Genomic DNA, 23,462 nt, shown 5'->3' on the forward strand with positions numbered 1-23,462 from the left:
AATAAGGAATATAAAAAGGCACATGAGTCACACCTTAATTTGATTATAGGAATAAAAGTTATGAAGTAGTAATGTGTAATCAAAGTATGATAGTTTCAACAAAAAATTAATTTTATCCAAAAAATAATATTATATATTGGTACCCAACAAATAACATAAATATATATATATAGGCCGACCTATTAAGCTTATAAAAGTTTTTAATAAATTTAAGCCTGATCTATTTAATTTAATGAGTTTTTAAAAAAAATCTGAACTTATAGAGAGGGAAGATTAACCTTTTTCACGAGTCTTTATTTTTTGTAAGACGTTGTCTGTTTTTAATAAAATAGATGCTTGTTTTTCACGAGGGAAAAAACATTCATGACTGACTGTGAAAGCCTGACAGGATCCAAAGTATAATGTAATGAGATGATGCCGATATATATATATATATATATATATATATATTAATGTTTAATCTGAATGATGCCGATAAGTCATTGGTGATAGGCGTTTTAGGAACACTGGTCAATTAATTAACAAATAATAATAATAATAATATATTTTAAGTCTACATAAATATAATTTTATTTGATTTTAGTTCTTATATTTTTTTTTGTTATTTTTAGTTCTCTAACATTTTTCGAGTGTTGTTTTTTAGTTCTTAATATGAATTATAGTTAGTTTAGTGTGTTTTTTTGAGGCATAGTTAGTTTAATGTTGAAAATGAAAAATACTAAATAAGATAATTAAGATAATAATAAAATATTTTAAAATAAGATAATTAGATTATTTTAAGTGCGAAATAACTCAATTAAATAATGTATTCATAATTTTATTTAAATAAGATAATTATATATAATATTTTTATCTTAATATATTTATAACATATTTTTATTGTTTTAATTTTATTTTTACTTTTTCATTCAATAATTAATTTTAGCATTGATTTTTTTTAAAAGACACTTATTTTTAATATTTTAATTTTAATACTATAATTATAATTATAATTATAATTGATTGTAATATAATATTATTCATTTTTAATATATCACAAACAGTGCTTTTTCCAAAAATAAAATAAAAAAATTATTAAATGTGCTTTATTTTTCTAAAAATTATTGATCATAATATATTAGAAATTATATTTAATATGAAAATAATAATCATTACTTTTTTTCTTTTTCTATCCTTACGTAATTCCAAAGTAATTTCGTTCATAATATGTTAAATACCTTTTGTACTAGTCATTCTTTAGACATAAAATGATAAATGCATATAATTTATTATGTAATATAAAATAAAAATTATATGTGGTCACATTCTTTAATAATATTCTCTTAACAAAAAGTAACGATTAGGTAATAAAAGTAATATAAAAATTACTGTTCGTAATACATTAAATTTTTAAAGAATAACAGAATAAATTATATATAATTATCTTTTTTTATAAAAGATTTATTTGAATTACACAACTAAAATAAATCCATTTATTTTATAATTGAGTTCTTTCGTCTAATTGTAGAAAAATAATCATAAAGACCTAATTAATTTCTTAACCCAATATTGCCATGTCTAGTTTGCATTGAATATTAGCACTTCTCTAAGTCCTATTTTAACCTATTTAAGTCAATATTGTCACTTATGCGCACGTTTAGAACCCAACAATCTTAACCAAGTTGTTGCTCAACTAATATTTTCAATTATGTAGATTCATTTAATTCAAGTATTATTTCAAAGTCTCTGTAAGGGTAAGGTAAGGCCTGGTGCAGCGATAAAGTTGTGCTTTGGTAACTTATTGGTCATGGGTTCGAATTCGGAAACAGTCTCTTTGCATATGCTCCCCCATACCTTCGCATAACGAATAGCCTCTTGACAATGGGGTAAGAAGTTTTTTATTATTTCAAAGTCTCTGTAAGTTTCGTTCTCTATAATATTCTTGTTACAAAATTGTTGTATGTGAATATTATGAACCATCGATGGTTATCTTTTCTTTATCTTACAACAAATTAAGACGAGATTGATTTTCATGGGACAACTATATAGATATGAAGTGGTGTTTGCTGATGTGTAATCTCATTCACCCATTCATTCCAATGGGATCAGTTTGTGAAGAGCGATGGATAACAGTTACCATCACAACGGTGGCATTGGTGATAGCTTCTTCAGCACCATTATTATTGGCGGCATGCCCTTACACCTCCATCTTCAGCTTCGGTGATTCACTTGCAGACACTGGCAACTTGTATTTCAGCCCCTACCCACCCACCAACCACTGCCTTTTCCCTCCCTACGGCGAAACCTTCTTTCACCATGTCACTGGACGCTGCTCCGATGGCCGCCTCATCATCGATTTCATCGGTATCATCTCTCTTTTCTATTAATATGATCATGATTAGTTTAAGGATCCGAGACTTAATCTTTTTTTAAAAAATGATTGTCAAGAGTTTAATTATAATTGACAGATTTTGTTTGGATAAGTTTATTTTTCTGTTGGTCATATATATTTTAGATGGGGTTTTGTTGTTTTCAGCTGAGTCACTGGGGATTCCACGGGTGAAGCCGTATTTGGGAATCAAGAATATTGGGAGATGGAGTGTGGAAGAAGGGGGAGCCAATTTTGCTGTTATTGGAGCCACGGCTTTAGATTTCAGCTTCTTTGAAGAGAGGGGCGTTCCTGTGAAAACCAATTATTCTTTGTCAGCTCAATTGAATTGGTTCAAGGAATTGCTTCCTACTCTATGCAATTCTTCCACAGGTAGGTTGTCAATCATTTTCTCTCATCTCCATAGATCAACACACACCAACCTTTTCTAAGTCGACTGTTAGTAACTGATAATTGAGTATTCAAAAAACAGGCACGCTCATCAATTACTGAATTCTTTTTATTTTACATTGGGATAACTATAAATGTTTTTTTTTTATCTCACGTTTACTATTTTTTTTTCCTGTGATTAAACTTTGGATGTTATATTCAAACTCTGTTTATGGGATTTTCTTACCACAATTATCATACGAATCAAGAATGTGGATTACTATTTTTTTTCCTTTTTATCTTTTTTATCACATCGTTTATTATATGTTTTTTTCTCTACTTATTTTTTTCCATATTCCTCTTTTGGCTTATATAATTGCATTTTTTTACTGTCAATTTTTTTGACAAATTTTATCCTTCCATAAATTAATTTAACACATTTTAGTCTTTTTTTTTATATATAAAAAAAACCTTGTAAACTTTTTTTTTATCAAATTCATCAAAAAATAAAAAATTAATGATAAAAAAATGTATATAATTAAGCCTTATCTTTATTCTTTCCCACAATCCATTAAAAAAACAAGGTGAACGTTTAAAATTTGCGTTTAAATATTTCATTTTGGCCGTACCAGAGTAATATAGTAATATATTAAGAATAATGAAATACGAACATCTTTTTATTACAAATATTTCGTTAATACATATTACTTCTCTCAATTTTTTTATTACACTATATCGTATTTTATACTTCTATTTTTTCTCTTCCATTTCTTTTTCTAACTAGGTGTTCAAATAGAACAAAGTGTTCATTAATTATTTTTTTATAGACTCATATAATTTTTTGGTCCTACAATAGAAGTTTTTTTTATTTTAATTCTTTAAAGATTTTCCTTTTAATTTTGAGTCCATGTAATTTTTTTTTAGTTTTTACTATCCAGTAATAATATTAATTAATAACATAATAGTGTCATTCACAATTCATTTACTTGTTCTATTATCAATTCTGATTTTAAATTCTCGTTTGTTTAAAATAGATAATGATGTCACACTAGTTATGACAATAAATTTTAAAAAGATAATTTACAAATTTACATGTGATTGCTTTATTTTGATGATATGTAACAAGTTAAATGATGATCAATATTGTTGTTATGACATTAGTTAATGTTATTATTTGAGAACAATGACTAAAAAAATTACAAAACTAAAATAAAAAAATCTTTAAAGGATTAAAAAATATCATATTTTATTAGAATCAAAAGATTATTTAATTTTTTTTCTATTAATGTGACTATTGGTCTTTTGCTAAATATGTAGGTGATAACCCTTTTTTCCTTCTCTCTCCATGTGTCTCTCTCTATACATTAAAAATATTTATGAAATTAAGTGTAAAACTCATTTAATTAAAGAGTAAGTCAACTCATTAATTTCATTAGTCTCAATAAATTTCAAATAATAATAAATAAATTTGTATACAATGATAACTACAATGTTAAAAATTAGAACCCACTTAAACAACTCAAACTCCTTTCTACTAAGTTGATTTTAATGAGTTAACTAATAATAAAGAATGTGTGAAATAAGATGTTACAAATATTAGCGGTAAAGTTGTGTCTTGGTGACTTGTTGGTCATGGTTCGAATCCGGAAAGAGCCTCTTTGCATATGCAAGGGTAATGCTGCGTACAATATCCCTCCCCTATACCTTCGCATAACGAAGAGCCTCTGGACAATGGGGTACGAAGTTTTATATAATTTTTATATTCTACATGAAGATGAGAGCACCTGTTTATAGAAAGTGAAGACAAAGTTATGGTGTCGTGCCCTACAAACCCAACTACAATTCAGTTTGACAAAAAAAAATCAATTTGACAAATATTGATTTATGAATTTAGGTTTAATCTTGCAGGTTGCCATGAAGTTCTTAGAAACTCATTATTTCTGGTGGGTGAAATTGGTGGAAACGATTTCAATCATCCTTTCTCTATACGAAAAAGCATAGTAGAAGTTAAAACATATGTGCCATATGTAATCAATGCAATATCTTCGGCAATCAATGTAAGATTTCATTTTTGTTTAAGTAAATTCTTAAGTTTCTTTTACTAAATTGAATATCTTATCACATTAATCTTCGAAAAGCTTAGGTCACCCAATTATTACCTCAAAAATTTAGTTTAGTCACTTATTTAATTCTCCAAAAGATTTTATCATCAAAATAGTAGATCAAAAAATATTTTATCACAATTTTAATCCTCTATTTTAAGTATTTGATCAATTAATACAATGATATGATATATTCTATTTTTATTGAATAATTCGATGAAATTATTTTTTTAACATTAAAGTAGCGACAAAAATTATAAGGATTAAATTTTTTTAATTAGTGGTAACATATGTAATCCGAAGATTATTCTTTCTGTGTTATAATCCCTGACTATTTATTTTTTCTATTTCAACTTTTAAGCATTAACAAAGCCTTTTGTACTTTTTTTCTTTCCAGGAATTGATTGGTCTAGGAGCTCGCACGCTCATCGTTCCTGGGAATTTTCCAATAGGATGCAGTGCAAGTTATTTAACAATCTATGAAACCGAATATAAGAACCAATATGACCAATTTGGGTGTTTAAAGTGGTTAAACAAGTTCGCCGAATATTACAATAATGAGCTCCAAAGTGAATTAGATAAGCTTCGAAGACTTTATCCTCGTGCTAATATCATCTATGCTGATTATTTCAATGCTGCATTGCTTTTCTATCGTGATCCCACAAAGTTTGGTAATTCAACCTTTTCAACTCCCGTTGTAATTTAGTAGAAGTTTCTTTCAAATAATGCTCACAGTGCACATTCATACTTCAACAACATTACTTCATTCATACTTATAATGTTGTGATTTATATTTTGATTCCTATGTAGGTTTTACTGGTCTTAAAGTCTGTTGTGGAATGGGAGGTCCATACAATTACAACACATCAGCAGATTGTGGCAATCCAGGCGTGAGTGCTTGTGATGATCCTTCAAAGCATATTGGGTGGGATAGTGTTCACTTGACTGAGGCTGCATACAGAATAGTTGCTGAAGGTTTAATAAAAGGACCATATTGTCTCCCCCAAATTAATACTTTGTGCTTGATGAATGTAAGCTCGGGCTATTTCAATAGCTAAAATGTTTCTTATGATGAAATGAAGTGAAATAAATTCAATGTACCTACCACTAGCTATAATATGGTTTGCATGACATACATATCTTTCACGAATATAATTATCAATTTTTACAATCATAGTCTTAGTTTAAGATTAACAATGATAATGATATACCAACAAAGTTATTTCTTCAACAAAAAATGCAACTCTCTGCTAATGGAAATTCATAAGAAATGTATGGATAGAACAAGTTCTCATGATTCATTGAACATTGGTGCTTCAATATTAATTGACCTTAAACTCAATACAAAAAATGAGTAAAATATCATTTTAGTTCTTGAAAGTGTATAACTATATTACACTAGTATTGGAAACTAAGAAAATTTTAAATAAGTCTATGAAAATGCAACACAATTAAAAAATGCTACAAGTGATATTATTAACATATGTTTAGGGGACTAATTAAAAAGAAAATAATTAGATAAGTTTATGAACTTATATAAAACTATTGAAAATTTTAAGGACTTACTTGAAAAAAATAGTTTTAGGACTAATGTGATAACATGTTACACTCTTGAGAACAACCAAAATTATGGTTTATTTTATAAAAAATAGTGATACTCTTAATCTCTTCTTAACTAAATTTGGATCCTCTCAATCACTTTGCCATCTAGTCTTCTTTATCAATTAAATGACTAAATAATAAATGAACATTGTTCAAAGTATAAACTCAGAGTTTACCCAGACAAAATAGTTGATTAAATCAATTTGGGTTATAAGGTAACAATTAATTTAGCAAGCATACCAAATCAAACTAGTATAGATGAATATTCAAAATTGTTTCCACAAGACTTACATAATATTTGGTTCAATAAGCACGATTTACTAGCTAACCTTTAATGAAAAGATGGAGTAATTGACATAAGAGTACTCGATGCATTAAGTGTACTTAAAAATCAAATTAAAATAAAAAATAATAATTATATCCTTTTGGAAATTTTGTCTAACGTTAGTGTTTGTTTAGGTAAGCATTAAAATTCATTGGAAAAAAATGTGAGGGAAACTTTTCAACTTGGTTAACACAAATGGTTTGCAAACACACTCTTACAATACAACAAAATTGAGTAAAATTTAATTACTGGATCGAGGTTGTTGGGGTTGAACTTTGTTAAAAAGTCAAATATGTATTCTCAACACTAACCCATTCTACTCGTTCCAATATACAATGATGCAGACAATTTTTCTTATCTCTTTCAATTGTGACTCCATATTTTCAATACGAAATAAACTTCTAGAGAGAGACAGTTGTGAAAATAAGAGATGAAAAGAGTGCAGAATATAATTTATATGTTTAAAATATTTATTAATTATAAATTATAAATATACTTGTACAAAATAAATATTTATTATATGCAATGTATAAAATAAAATTATAATTTAATTATATTTTTTTATATTTAAATTTTAGTGTAAAATAAATATCTGAATTTAAATATGGTATCTTACTCCATTCCATCAATCCTTAAAACTTTTATACCTCTAATTCTTTGAATTGTGGTTTTACATTTTTTTTTCTTACGAAATAAATCATTTTAATAGCCTCTTTCAATTGGCAATGACCATTGAATTAGACTTTGTTCGAAATATCGATGAAAATGATCGACATCATTATTTCATGTGGTGGATATGGTCTGTAGTTGGTGAACATTTACGCACTTGACTTTACGTAATTTTGAAATGAAAATGAAAATCACGAAACCATGTTTTTTTTTTTTTTTGAGACAAACACGAAATCATGTTAAGAAGATGTAAACCAATATTTGAAAATCTGCAACGCTAAAACCAAACAAGATAAAGTTGTGCACATGTAGGAGTTAATTAATTATTCCATAAATTACACATTTGGCAGTAGATAAAGTAGTGTGCTTTGATAAGTTATTGATTTTTATTTTATGGAACAAGAATAAATATATGTTTGCGGATGTGTAGGAGCAGACAGCACATTCCAATGAGGTCAATTTGTGAACAGCGATGGATTTCAATTGTTGCTTTTGTGGTAATAGCTTCTTCTTCAGCTCCATTATTGGCGGCATGCCCTTACACATCCATCTTCAGCTTCGGTGATTCATTTGCCGACACTGGCAACTTGTACCTCAGTTCCCACCCACCCACCCATCACTGCTTTTTTCCTCCCTACGGCGAAACCTACTTTCACCGTGTCACCGGACGCTGCTCCGATGGCCGCCTAATCATCGATTTCATCGGTATTATTCCATTATTTCATTACAATTAAATGATTTAGGATCTATTTGAGATAACTGCAATACAAAAAATTATATATGATTGATCTTATAAATATTATCTGTTTGGAGCTGTTGCGTGCAGCTGAGTCACTGGGGCTTCCGCTGGTGAAACCGTATTTTGGAATCAAGAAATTTGGGGGATGGAGTGTGGAAGAGGGAGCAAATTTTGCTGTTATTGGAGCGACTGCGTTAGACTTCAGTTTCTTTGAAGAGAGGGGCATTTCTATTCCAACCAATTATTCTTTGACAATGCAATTGAATTGGTTCAAGGAATTGCTTCCTGCTCTCTGCAATTCTTCCACAGGTAAATTCTCGATCATTTTATTTTCTCATCTCTATAAATCAATATAGAGTGTTCATGATTGTGTCCGTCTTATAGAACTGTCCAGATTTTAAGTTAGTTTTGACGTGTCTATATTTAGAAATTAGATTTGATATATTTTGAAAATAGATTCGATTGTACTTTGGATTGTACGTTCCAACTGTCTCAAGTTCAATATTTTTTTAAAAATATATATATTTTGAAATAATTATATATTAATAATGTAATATTTTTACTTAATAAATAAATTTTATATAACAGAATATTATATTTATATTAATATTCTTTATCGTAAAATATACTTTAATTATAATTTCATATTTTTAATTTTATAATTTAACTATATGTATATTTGTTTAGTAGTTTTTGTGATGGATACTTTTCAACCAAGCACGAAAAACATGGCCTAATAAACAAAAGAAGCATGGGACCTTCATCAATTGCTGAGCAGCCTGACCAATCTTTTTATTTTACTTTTTTTATAAAATAAATTGTTTATTTTCGTGATCCCCATGAATTGTCGCATTCCAGGCCCGGCTATGGCGAATTCCTGTCTCTATTCAATTTAGGTTGTACTTTGCTCATCATCATTATCTATAATCTTCTTCTATAAATATATATGAAAAATCTTGTCTAACTTTTTACTGTGGCAATCTGTCAAGTCCATATACAGCAATATAATTTAAAATAACATTTGAGTAAATTATACTAATTATTTTTTATCTTTTTTTAAAAAAATTATACAAATACTCTTGTCTTTTTATATTTATAAGTTACAACAATCTCCTTTGTAGATGAATGTAGTGTAATTTTTTAAAACAATTAAAGAGGTGATGCAATATATAAGAGATGTGTATGTAATATTTTTCAACAATTAATAAAAATTAATGTAAAAAAATACAGAAAAAATTGTGTAACTTCACCAAAATCCATAGATAATTACTGTAAGTAGTATTATTATCCATTAATATAATAGAATGATAAAAATTAATAAAACCCTGGTGTACGGGACAATTTTTCCGGCTAACTATGTTTGGTAAACAAAAACTCTGCCCCTCCTCTCTATCTATCCAAGGAAGGCAAGGACAGAGGCCTTTAGATGTGGTCTTAGTTTGTTTGCTACACAAGTTTATTTTAATAATTTATTTCAAAGTAATTTATTTTGATAAATGATTTGAAGTAATATATAAAAAATAAGTTAATTAGTAAGTTATTAATTTTTTTCTTCTTTCCAATTTTATTTTTATTATTTTATTTAATTTTAAAACCTTTTTATCTTTTTTGTTTGTTGTTTAAAAAAATCTTAGTATCTAATCTTTTATAGTCATACAAGTGACCAACAAACACATCTGTACAAATAAAAAAATAAATATTTCATAAAAATTAGATCTAATAAATTTACTTTTTGTTTAATAAAAAATAATTTTATTTTTTGTTTTAAAATAATATTATTAATAAAATATTTAAATGTTAAAAAATGATTTTAAATTATATAATTCTGATAAATTTAATTTAATTTAATTTTAATAATATTATTATTAATTTAATATAATTCTGATAAATTTATTTTATTTTAAATTTAATTTAATATTATTAATAATATTATTTCATAAAAAATTATTTTTAATAATATAATTTTTTTAAAAAAAATATTATCCTACTTTTTAAGATGATAAGTTATTAAAAGAAAATCCAAATATTATAAAATAATAAATATGTGTTTATGTTATTTGACATTTCTGAGTTAATTTATCCATTAATCTTATCAAATACATTTAATTAAATATGTTAGCTTATAAGTTTTCAGATTATTTTCAATTTTTCAATTCCTAACTTAAAGTTTATTAGCTTATAAGTTTTTAGTTAATTTATCCGTTAATTTTATCAAACATAATCATATAACAACAATATTAATAATGAATATTCTCCAAACCTATCATCTTTAAGTCAATCCTAATGGATTAATTAATAATAAAGAATGTGTTACATAAAATGGTACTAATACATTTCATAATTTTATATTCTTATATTCGACATGAAAGACAAGGATTGTTTTGTAGAAAGTGAAGACAAAGTTACGGTCCCATGCCTTAAAAATCCAACAATAATCCAACTTGATAATACTGATGTTTGCACTAAGGTTTAAACTTGCAGACTGCCATGAAGTAGTTGGAAACTCGTTATTTCTTATGGGTGAAATTGGAGGAAATGATTTCAATTATCCTTTCTTTCTACAAAGGAGCGTAGCAGAGGTTAAAACATATGTGCCGTATGTAATCAGGGCAATAACTTCAGCTGTCAACGTAAGATTTTATTTTTCTTTGAGTAAATCCTTAATTTGCTCTTCCAATTTTGCATATGTTATCACATTAGTACTTTGAAAATTCTTTTATCAAATTGGTCATACTTTAGTTCTTCAAAGATTTTATTATCAAATTAGTATTTTAAAAATTCTTTTATCACCACTTCAATACTCTATTTTAGGTATTTTATGGATTAATGCAATGGTAGATTCTATTTTTTGTGGAATAATTTGGTGACAATTTTTTTGAGATGAAAGTAGTGACAAATACAAAATATTAAGATCAATTTGATGATTAAAATTTTTTAGGTAGTGATAACATATGTAACTCCAATGAATTAAATTAAAGATTTGCTTTTTTTATTTTATAATCTGTCTTACCAATTTTTCTGATTTTAGTTTTGCTGCATACCAAAAGACTAATACCTTTTTTTTTTTAATTACAGGAGTTGATTGGTTTAGGGGCTCGCACACTCATAGTTCCTGGGAATTTACCATTGGGATGTAGTATAAATTATTTAACAATCTATGAAACCATGGATAAGAACCAATATGATCAATATGGGTGTTTGAAGTGGTTAAATGAGTTCGCTGAATATTACAACCAAAAGCTCCAAAGTGAATTAGATAGGCTTCGGGGACTTCATTCTCATGCTAATATCATTTATGCCGATTATTACAATGCCACATTGCCATTATATCATAATACCACAATGTTTGGTAATTCAACTTCCTCAACTCCTATTGTAATCTAATAGAAGTCTATTCTAACACTTTCATCATATTACTTAATGACTATAATTGTGGTTTATATTTTGATGTCTATGTAGGTTTTACTAATCTTAAAACCTGTTGTGGAATGGGAGGTCCATATAATTACAACGCAGCAGCTGATTGTGGCGATCCAGGCGCGATTGCTTGTGATGATCCTTCTAAGCATATTGGATGGGATAGTGTTCACTTCACCGAGGCTGCATATAGAATAATTGCTGAAGGTTTAATAAAAGGACCCTATTGTCTCCCCCAATTTAATACCTTTTGTTTGATGAACATAAGATATGGCTATTTCAATAGCTAAAATGTTTCTTTTGATGAAATGAAGTGAAATAAATTCAATGTAGCTACCACTATAATATGGTTTGCATAAGACATGCATATCTTTCAATAATATAACTATTTTCTTGTTCTTATTTAAAAGACTTAAGTTAGTAGTATTTGTCATTTTTTTTATAAGATTCAATTTATAATTTCTCTTGCATTAATTATTTTTGAATTAAAATATTACTAGTTAGTTTTATAAGCAAACATTAGAAGAGAAACTGACCCAAAAAAAAAAAAACAATTAGAACAGAAAGAAAAGTGTCATGAAAAAAGTAATTTTGTGAATTTGCTTGCTATCCCTCACACATTCTTAGACAAATTGAAAATAGAAACTACGATTTCCGTTATGTGAACACATAATGAAGGATTATTGTACTCAATTGTTGATAATGAACTTGTGATAATTAATTAGAGTTTGTCTTAAAAGATCATTCCCAATGTAGATTTATTGTTAACTTGCAAGCTTTGGAAATCTTACCGCATTCCAATCTCAAATATATATATATATATATATATATATATATATATATATATATATATATATATATATATATATATATATATATATATATATAAAATACTCTTATATGATACTAATTTTAATCAGCACAGATTATTTAAAAAATAAAAATAAAATATTCCTAAAATAAAATCATATTTTAAAACACCACTTATTTTAATAATAATTTCAAAAAATTACACCATTTTAGTGTAAAAGCCGAATCCACACTCCCTAGTCACGTTATAATATGTGCAAGTCACTCAATCATTAAAGGTTTTTTATATATAATTATTTTTCAAATCTTATATCATTATTTTTGAAATTTTAATTTATTTTATGCATGAATATATTTTGAAAATTTTTATTCTATACATATATATATAAAATTAAATGCATAATATTATTATGAAATTATATGAGAATCTTATTCATAATTATATTATATCTTGATCTTGAAATGCATAATATGATTTATTCTCATATAATTAAGTTTTATGTCTAAGTAATTTTTATAATTTTTATTAATTATGGATTAGCCACATCATCTATGTTTTGATTAAAATTATATATTAAGTTGTTTAAAGATCATATAAGGAATTAGACATAATATTGTGATTAATTGTACTTATATAATGAATTTTATCTCACAATAATTCTTATTATATTTGTATAATTAATTGGGATAAAATGATATTATTTTTCATGGTTTACCCACAAGCATTATGAGATATGTATAATTTGTCAATTTTATCATAAAGTAAATATTTGTGATAAAAATTAAATTATTTTTATATTATACCCGTAAAGCATGAATTTAAGTATGTAATTTGATTATTCTATCATAAGGTTTAATTATTTCTTATTGAATTAAAAATTTAGCCCACTGACAATTTTTATGTCACAAGATTCAATTTTCTGGTATGTTTATATTGGTAAAAGATACAATTAAGATTAATATATCTCAAATTTTGACATAAGCCTTTGAATTTTGCAGCTTCTCAAATTATTAGTTTTTCTGATATTCAATGTGATGTTTCCGAACTCAAAAGAGATGACTATAAGATATGGAAGGAGAGAATTCTTCTGCAATTAGGGTGGATGGACATAGACTATGCTAGTAGGAAAGACGAATCACCTGCAATTACTAATGAAAGTAGTCCATCTAATGTTGCGCTATATGAGCGGTGGGAGCGATCCAACTGGCTCAGCGTGATGTTTATTAAGATCAAAATCTCGGCTTGGATACGTGGTTCTGTTAACCAACATGAAAAGGTTCGAGACTTGCTTAAGGTCATTGATGACCAGTTCATCACTTCAGATAAGACTTTAGCAAGCACCCTGATCATGAAGTTTTCCTCTCTTCAGCTCACTAGTGTGAAAGGTGTGCATAAATACATAATAAAAATGTGAGATATTTCAGCTCAACTTAAGAAACTGAAGTTGATATGTCCGAGTCCTTCTTGGTGCACTTCATTTTGAACACCCTTCTGCATGAATATGGATCGTTTAAGATTTCCTACAACACATATAAGGACAAATGGTCTATCAATGAATTAATGACCATGTGTGTTCAGGAAGAAGAAAGGCTTGTAATGAAGATGGGTGAGAGTGCATTGCTGACAACTGCTTATGGAAAGAACAAAGCAACTAAGTCTCAAGCTAATCAGAAGAGGAATGGTAAAATACCACCTCAAGCTGATATTAAGAAGGTAACAAAGTGTTTCTTTTGCAAGAAGAAGTGACACATGAAGAAGAAATGTCCCTGATTCCAAAAATGGCTTGAGAAGAAAGGTAAATCAATCTAATTAGTATGTTATGAATCAAATATGGTTAGTGTTAATATTAACACCTGGTGGATTGATTCTGGATCTACTATTCATATTGCAAATTCTTTACAGGGTATGCAAAACATAAGAAAACTAGTGGGAAGTAAGCAAAACATTTTATCAGGCAATAAGTTAGGCTCACCTATGGAGGCCATTGGAACTTGCATTTTAACCTTAAGTAGTGACTTTATTTTAAAATTAGAAAGGACCTTTTATGTACCTAGTTTTTCTCGAAACTTGATTTTTGTTTCTAGACTTGTACCTTTTGGATATTCCTTTAATTTTAAAGACACATCATTTGAGTTATTTTATAATTCTGAATGTGTTAGGAATGGTATCTTGTCTGATGATCTTTATCTTCTTGGTTTACAAAATTGTGTCACTTATAGTTCAATGCATGTTCTAACTGGTATTAAAAGGTGTAATATTAATGAGAATTTCTCTATGTTATGGCACCGGAGATAAGGACATATCTCCATTGAGAGGATTAAAAGTTTAGTGAAAGATGGGGTACTCAATACTCTAGATTTTGCTGACTTTAAGACTTGTGTAGATTGCATTAAGGGTAAGCAGACCAACATGTTTAAGAAATGTGCTAACAGGAGTTCAAACATATTAAAAATAATTCATACTGATATTTGTTGTCCAGATATGGATGCACGTGGTCAGAAATATTTTATCACCTTTATAGATGATTATTCACGATATATGAATGTTTATTTGCTTCATAAAAAAAATGAAGCATTGGATGCTTTCAAAGTCTTTAAGGCTGAAGTTGAGAATCAATGTGGCAAGCAAATAAAAATAATGAGATCAGATAGAGGTGGAGAATACTATGGTAGATATACACTATGCCTGGTCCTTTTGCAAAGTTTCTTCAAGAACATGATATTGTTGCCTAATACACTATGTCTGGTTCTCCAAATCAGAATGGTGTGGCAGAAAGAAGGAACCAAGCATTATTGGACATGGTGCGGAGTATGTTTAGCAACTCCAATCTTTCTAAATCCTTGTGGGCTGAAGCACTAAAGACGACAATGTATATATTAAATCATGTTCCAACCAAGGTTATCCCAAAGACACCTTTTGAGTTGTTTAAAGGTTGGAAACTGAGTTTGAAACATATGCACGTTTGGGGTTGTCCGTCTGAGGTGAAAATATATAACCCACAAGAGAAGAAATTTGACCCAAGGACTATTAGTGGGTATTTCATTGGATATGCCTAAAGGTCTAAAGGTTATAGGTTTTATTGTCCATATCATATTACTAGGATTGTGGAATCAAGAAATGCCAAGTTTCTTGAAAATGACTTGATTAGTGGGAGTGATCAATTGAGGGACTTAGGTTATGAAATTGATTATATAGAGTCTCAACCTTCCACAAGTGAAAGATTGGTTGTAGTTCAAAGAGATGATGAACAACACATGATTGACATTCCACAAACTATTGCTAATAATCCAGTAGATCAAGTTGATCATCAAATTCCTGAAAATGATGAACAACCAGTTGAACAACATGATCCCCAAGAAAATGTTGATATAACATTAAGGAGGTATACTAGAGTAAGAAAATCAGCTATTCCTAGTGATTATATTGTATATTTGCAAGAATCTGACTATAATATTGGAGTTAAAAATGATCTCGAAACTTTTGATCAAGCCATGAGTTGTAAAAAGTCAAATTTATGGTATGATGCCATGAAGGACGAGATGAATTCCATACAGAGTAACAAAGTTTGGAACCTTATAGAGTTGCCTAATGGGGCAAAGGCCATTGGATGTAAATGGGTCTTTAAGACCAAAAGGGATTCATTAGGCAACATTGAGAGATACAAGACAAGACTTGTTGCTAAGGGATTTACTCAAAAAGAAGGAATCGATTACACAGAGACTTTTTCTCCAATATCTAAGAAAGATTCTCTTCATATTATCTTGGCATTAATTGCTCATTTTGACCTTCAGTTGCAACAAGTGGATGTGAAAACATCTTTTCTTAATGGTGATTTAGAGGAGGAGGTTTATATGAAACAACCTGAAGGCTTCTCCTCTAGTAGTGGTGAGCATTTGGTTTGCAAGCTTAATAAATCTATATATGGTTTAAAACAAGCCTCCCGTCAGTGATACCTTAAGTTTCATGAGATAATTTCTTCATTTGGTTTTGATGAAAACCCCATGGATCAATGCATATACCACAAGATCAGTGAGAGTAAAATATGTTTTCTTGCTTTATATGTAGATGATATTTTACTTGTAGCCAATGATTGGGGTTTGATACATGAGGTGAAACAATTTCTTTCTAAGAATTTTGACATGAAGGATATGGGTGATGCATCTTATGTCATCGGCATTAAGATTCATAGAGATAGACCTCGAGGTATTTTGGGTCTATCACAGGAAACCTATATTAACAAAATTCTAGAGAGATTTCGAATGAAAGATTGTTCACCAAGTGTTGCTCCCATTGTGAAGGGTGATAGGTTTAATTTGAACGAATGTCCAAAGAATGACTTTGAGAGGGAATAGATGAAAAACATTTCTTATGCTTCAGTTGTTGGAAGCCTTATGCACAAGGCCTGACATTGCTTTTGCAATTGGAATCTTAGGAAGATATCAGAGTAATCCAGGTATTGACCACTGGAGAACTACTAAGAAAGTGATGAGGTACTTTCAGGGGACTAAAGATTACATGCTTATATATAGACAGACAGACAATCTAGATGAGATTGGTTATTCAGACTCAGACTTTGCTGGCTGTGTTGACTCTCGTAAATCAACATCTAGGTACATTTTCATGATGACTTGTGGAGCTATTTCATGGAGGCGTGTTAAGCAGACTTGGACTGCTACTTCTACCATAGAAGCTGAGTTTGTCTCTTGTTTTGAGGTTTCATCTCAGGGCTAAAGATAGTTACACTATTTCAAGGCCTTTGAGAATTTTATGCGATAACTCAGCTGCTGTCTTTATGGTTAAGAATAACAAAAGTGAAAGTCGAACATTGACATTAAGTGCTAAGCCATTAGAGAAAGAGTGAAAGACAAGAAAGTGGTCATTGGGCCTATAAACACTGAGTTGATGATTGTTGATCCTTTAACTAAGGACATGCCACTGTTTAAATTTAAGGATCATGTAGAAAGAATGAGACTTGATTCCCCTTTATGATTGTATACTTACATGTTAAAATTGAAACTTTTATATTATGATATTTTCTCATATTTAAGTGCACATTGATTTATTTGAGAAAAATTATGTTTTGAACCAAAAATAAACACTGGGTTTATAAGTTTTATTACCACTTTGAGTATACTGCTTGAGAAATTGAGCATATTATAATACATGGATTATATTACTCATTATAAGAGGAACTATCACTATGATTCGAATATTCATTTCTTAAGAAGAACGAGTATTGAGTCAAAATGTTTGAACCAAGTGGGAAAATATAATAATTTTGGTCTCAACATTTTGAAAAATGAAAAACTCCATCAGTTTTGAAATTGAGAAGCCAAATTGAATGGCTACTAATTGGTGGTAATGATCACTAGTGAGTGATAATGACTATTAAATGCATTCTTGATGGTAGAATGCATATATATATAGCACATATATTTGGTCCGTGAGTTCATCTCTTTCACAATTCATCTGATACACCATCTTGAGAGAAAAAGAGCTTGAAAGAACCAAAACAAAATAACTCTTTCATGACAATAATTGGAGGTATAATTTAATTTTTTGTTTTTTTGTATTTTGTTAATGACCTGTATTTTTTTGTGTAATTTGTAACATCACCCAAGTTTTCACTTAGAAAGAAAAGATAAAAAATTAAGATGAAAAAAAAAAAGAATCGACCATTCAAATATTCAAAATTTAATGAAAAAATAATAGAAGTAGGGGCATAAAATCGAAATAGATATGTAGTATATTTCTGTCTATCAATTTGTTGCAATTGTAACTAGTTGCTGCACCTCACTCTTCAGCTTCGGAGATTCCCTCACTGATACCGGCAACTTGTACTTCATTTCCCCCCGTCAGAGCCCCGATTGCTTGCTCCCTCCCTACGGACACATACCCATTTTCATCGCCCCAACGGACGATGCTCCGACGGACGCCTTATCCTCGATTTCCTCGGTATTCCACAAATTCCACCTTACCCACTTGCTTTTTCTGTCAATTTCTGGGATAATTTTTTTTGTTTTTTTGTGAAGCTGAGTCTCTGGGGCTTCTGTATCTGAAACCGTATCTGGGTTTCAAGAACGGCGCGGTGACACGGTGGAATATTGAGCAGGGTGTGAATTTTGCGGTGGCCAGAGCCATGGCGTTGGACCGCGGTTTCTTTGAAGAAAAGGGGCTCATTGTTGATGTGACCGCAAACTTTTCTCTCTGAGGGTTCAGTTAGATTGTTTCAAGGAATTGCTGCCTTCTCTTTGCAATTCTTCTTCAAGTAAAGTTATCTTTTCTTTCCTCTTGTTTCATTAGGAAGCTAATTAATTAGAAATCACTGTGTCTCTTAAAGTAATTATTACAAAATTCAATATTTTTATTAAAGTTTAAATTTCATACACTGTCTATAAATTTTGTACTCTCAACCAAATAGAAATCTTAGTAGGCATGACTTTTAAGATGGTTATGGTCAAACACAACAAATTTACCATATATGTCAACTGGTGATAGGATAACATCAAGAATTTTCTTACACTATGCAATTATTAAATTTTTGTAATAATTAGTTTAGAAGTCATAATTAAAGTGGTTTTTAATTGATTGATAGTATAAAAACTGCCACTCTATCAAAATTAAGCTTATATAAATAATTACTTTGAATATGATAGTGTATCCAATATTCAGTAGGTCAGTCCAGCTTAGTATTTAAATATTTAAGATTTTCATTCACTTAATTTCCCTTTAGGTATTTATTAGAGTGCATTTCCATTTTCTGGATGATTGAGGGTGTTGCATCCTGTTCTTTTTTCTTTCTCTTAAGCCTCTCTGATTTTTTTTTTTTTTGGATCTTTTGTATCCAGTTCCTTATCTAGCCTAGGCACATCTTATGCTAAGTTTAGTTTTATCATATAATTCTTTTGGCTTCTTCAAAAAAATTAGAGTGATTTTCCATTATAAAAACTTTAAATCCTCTAATCAAGTGTTGTCTATAACTATTCAATGCGTAAGGAGGAAGAGGAAGCAGTTAAATGAATCTTAAAATTTGATAAGCTAGTATTCATTCTCATGCTTTTTTTGCAAATGTTGTTATGTCAGCATGTAGGTACTTCCTACTCCTAGCTATTTCCAATGGCATATGGGATTTTCCTTGTTGGCAGCAAAAAAGTTATTTGCAGCTCCTTATTTATTGTGGGAGAGATTGGATGCAATGATTATGGCTATCCTTTGTCTGAAACAACTGCATTTGGAGATCTCGTGACTTACATACCCCAAGTAATATCTGTAATCACTTCAGCAATCAGGGTAAGAATGTGATTCAATTGTTTAGTAGTAGGCTAGTAGCCATTATGATATCTTTTCAAGTTCAAATTCAATTGTAATTAATGAAACAGTAGTGTTTTCTTGACACCCTTCTATATGGAGTGTAACGTGGATGAAAGAGAAAGGATTGAGGAGAGAAACGAGGAAGAAACAAAAAGTGAGAGACATGATAACAAAAGAGTGAAAGAGAAAGTTGTTATGAATTATGTTCTGGGTATTTATCAAAAGAGTCATGATATTTGGACCTTACTATTTTGGATACCTTATCAACACCCTCTCATTTCTTTCTATCTCTCTTCCTATCACATCATATCACTTGTCATATCTATATTTTTTAATCTTTTTTTCTTCTCTCTCTAGGTTTCAACTGGCATTTGGAGTGTTCAAATATATTTTTATGAGCTTTTACTTATTTCTTGGAGGAAAAAATGTTCATGAAAAATAATGATACTACATCTTAGGATGACTAATGGTTAACTCCAACAAAAGTCCAATTGGTAAAGAATAGACTCATACTCATTTCAAAAAAAGACATGAGTTCAAATGGTGAGTCCCTGAGATCTCACCTAAACTTTTTTTCACACACACAAAAAAAAAAAGACTAATGGCTAACAATTAGGTTACTGCTTCTTGGAAATTATTTTTATATTTAAAAATGCTCTATTTCGTCCATGACAATTTTGTTTTGATGCATTCTTCCAACGTTGATACTGTCATCAGTTTCTTTTGAGAAACCAAGGATTTGTGATTTCTTTTAAGTCATTGGCTAATTATTGGATGGCTTATTAATTTATCCAGGAATTGATTCATTTAGGGGCTGTAATGTTTATGGTTCCTGGAAGTTTACCACTTGGATGTAATTCAGCCTATTTAACAAGTTTTGCGACTATAGACAAAGAGGAGTATGACAGAGCTGGCTGTTTGAAATGGTTAAACACGTTTTATGAATACCACAATGAGCTGCTCCAGATTGAACTAAATCGGCTTCGAGTGCTACATCCTCTTACCAATATCATTTATGCAGATTATTTCAACGCTGCATTGTAGTTTTACAATTCTCCTGAACAATTTGGTAGATCTATCCACTTATCTTTTTTTTTTTTTTCATATCAACGTTTCTCACTTGGAAGTAACAGAAGTGTTCAGTCATATCCATGTGCCATTAGTCGGTAGTACTAATTGTATTTGAATAATTAACATGAGTGAATACAATGGAACTAAATTTCAGGTTGAATTCTTGAGTTCACATTTAATATTTGAACAAAACTTAGATGCAACTCCTCTTGGTGTTGTTTACTATTCAGAATTAGAGTTTTATATTGATGTTTAATGTAAACCTTTATTATGCAAATTACTGTAATAAAACTCTAATTTTGATTGAAGAACAACACCAAAAATACTTAAGGGAATGGATTTTTGTTGTTAGGATATTTGTGATGGTGATCTTTCTATATGTCATTGTAGCATGGCCTCTTGTTCTGGAAGGGTGATACTAGGATTTACTTTAATGTTGTTTTTACAGGGTTTGGTGGAAATGTTCTCAAAGTTTGTTGTGGAGGTGGCGGTCCTTACAATTACAATGAAACGGCCATGTGTGGGGACGCAGGAGTGGTTGCTTGTGATGATGCTTCACAATATGTTAGTTGGGATGGCTATCATTTGACTGAGGCTGCTTATAGATTGATGACCAAAGGTTTATTAGATGGACCATACACCATTCCTAAATTTAATGTCTCGTGTTTCATAGGTGAAACCATCCGAAATTTTAATGACTATGCAATGAAATAGAAATCGATGTAAAATATCCACGTATTTGGTGAGGTTTAAGTAGTACAATATTACTACTAACAGGGTGAATAAATAATGTGCATCGCTTTATGGATGAGGATGTGATAGCATCCAATAAGGTGATTCACTAGCTCGTGCAATTGTATCTGTTTAATGAATGAATAACAGCCTTTTTTAGCAGTCACTATATGTAAAATGATGTTTAATGAAGAATTGAAGATAGTAGTATATGATTGCATGATTTATAGCATAATTAATACTTACTTCAGCTAAGAATTGATATTATTTATTTATTATTTTCAACAATTAGTTTTAATACACTATAACTATTACTCATGCACTACATATTAAAGAAGAAAAGATAATTTTCTAAAGCCAGTGCGAGACATGGCAAAATAATACTGGAGAATATGTAAAAAGAAAGTGTTTTATTAGGTTGGCAACATTTCTCTTATTTTAGTTACACCCATATAAATTTTAGCCACACAAACTTAAAGCCAACACTCCATCGTATCAGAGTATCAGTTTAGACACCAAACTTTATTTTCTGTCATTTTTAAGATTTAAGAAAATATTAGTATATATTAAAATTTTATTAGTCCTCATATTTTCACTGGGTGAAGTGAAAAATACGTAAATAGAGTGAATGTAATTTAATCAAATATAATTATTTTTCTTTAAAATTAAGGACATTTAATAATATTTTTATACTCATACAAAAATCTTAGATGAATGTATATAAACATGGATATAATGGTGATAAAAATCTTCCTTAGAATATGGTATGTTAAGTTTACCAAAGAAAGTGAAGAAAAGAAAAAGAAATAAAATGAGATTTCTTTAATAGTAGAAGAAAATGAAAGAAAGATAAAAAAAAAACTCTTGTTTACTTGTGTAGAAAATGAAAGAAAAAATTGATATGTATATAGAATGACATTTACCCTGCATTAAAAAAAAGAAAAACTGCTAGTCTATACACTAGTAATATGAAGCAGATTTTCATTATTATTTAATTGCAAATATTTATGTATATAGTAGTTTTTTTACTTTTATAATAAATACTTTAAAATTATATGAATATAGATTTTTGATCGATTGTTGATACACTATATTGTCATTAAACTCCTAATTGGAAATAAACAAAAATATCTTTATTTTTATATTAGAAAAAATAACTTTTCTTTTTACGTCCAAAATTAGACTGAACAACTTTGCGGGGAATCCATATTCATTCGTTCTTTCCTTTGTTCCATGCTATTCCATATGTATATTCATTACTTGCTTGCCTACTTTGTAATTTCTGCGTCTGATACATATATTAAGATAGAAACTACACATATCAGCTTATATTCGGACTTGAATTTTCACGTCAAATGACTGTCAATGCGTGTCCGATCCAAACATGCTCTCCACCCTATCAATCTCAAATAATTGTCCCATTGAATTAATCATATATTTGTTAAAAAATTTTATTCCAATAATTAATGTGGGCTAATATTATAAGACAATTGTATTAGTTATTTATCATTAGTGGGATTTTATTTGATGTGATCAAATTAATTGAGTCATCAAATGATATGGAATTAAATGAGCAAATGTCAGTGTTGACCCATTAGGATATAATGAAAATCCTATTAGGTTAACACACTATAAGAAGACTATGATCCCCAATATACTGAGCCGTCACATATAGTCTCTCTTCTCCCCATCTGACGAGTTAGGAAGGTCCTATCAAGGAATAAAGAGATTCTGGTTGAGAAAGAATCATGAAGTCACTGGTTATCTACGGATTCAGATTCCGCTGGATTTGTTGATCAACCATTATGGATCCAGGTATTCCTAAAACTCTTCCGACAATCTAAGGTAATGTGTTCTTAGTGGTTATTGGTATTTTATAAGGATCCCCTAAAATCACAACAAGTGGTATCAGAGCCACCATTACTGTTAAACTATTTGGACTTTTT

General features: G+C 29.2%; 2 protein-coding genes and 1 pseudogene across 4 annotated transcripts; all 3 read left to right on the forward strand.

The window, feature by feature from the left end:
* Positions 1–1,634: 1,634 nt before the first annotated feature.
* On the forward strand, positions 1,635–6,010 carry LOC100816865 (GDSL esterase/lipase At1g28600-like). 2 transcript variants are annotated; one of them, XM_014767369.3, is made up of 6 exons: positions 1,635–1,865; positions 2,029–2,343; positions 2,516–2,740; positions 4,646–4,794; positions 5,237–5,510; positions 5,650–6,010. In XM_014767369.3, exons 2-6 carry the CDS (start codon positions 2,031–2,033, stop codon positions 5,895–5,897), a joined length of 1,209 nt encoding a protein of 402 aa, XP_014622855.1. In that variant the 5' UTR covers positions 1,635–1,865; positions 2,029–2,030; the 3' UTR covers positions 5,898–6,010. The 2 variants fall into 2 exon arrangements, with proteins under 2 accessions (XP_014622855.1, NP_001241470.1); NM_001254541.2 differs by lacking the exon at positions 1,635–1,865 and having other exon boundaries at positions 2,055–2,343; positions 5,650–5,946.
* Positions 6,011–7,575: 1,565 nt separating this feature from the next.
* LOC100817404 (GDSL esterase/lipase At1g31550) lies at positions 7,576–11,993 on the forward strand. 2 transcript variants are annotated; one of them, XM_014767435.3, is made up of 6 exons: positions 7,665–7,743; positions 7,866–8,140; positions 8,262–8,483; positions 10,656–10,804; positions 11,250–11,523; positions 11,634–11,993. In XM_014767435.3, coding segments are annotated over exons 1-6 (1,170 nt in total). In that variant the 5' UTR covers positions 7,665–7,741; the 3' UTR covers positions 11,882–11,993. The 2 variants fall into 2 exon arrangements, with proteins under 2 accessions (XP_003546023.2, XP_014622921.1); XM_003545975.5 differs by having other exon boundaries at positions 7,576–8,140.
* A 1,511-nt stretch (positions 11,994–13,504) lies between these two features.
* LOC100781064 (GDSL esterase/lipase At1g31550-like) lies at positions 13,505–21,711 on the forward strand (annotated as a pseudogene).
* Positions 21,712–23,462: the final 1,751 nt, after the last annotated feature.

Source organism: Glycine max, chromosome 15, assembly GCF_000004515.6.
Source record: "Glycine max cultivar Williams 82 chromosome 15, Glycine_max_v4.0, whole genome shotgun sequence".
Lineage (NCBI taxonomy): Eukaryota > Viridiplantae > Streptophyta > Magnoliopsida > Fabales > Fabaceae > Glycine > Glycine max.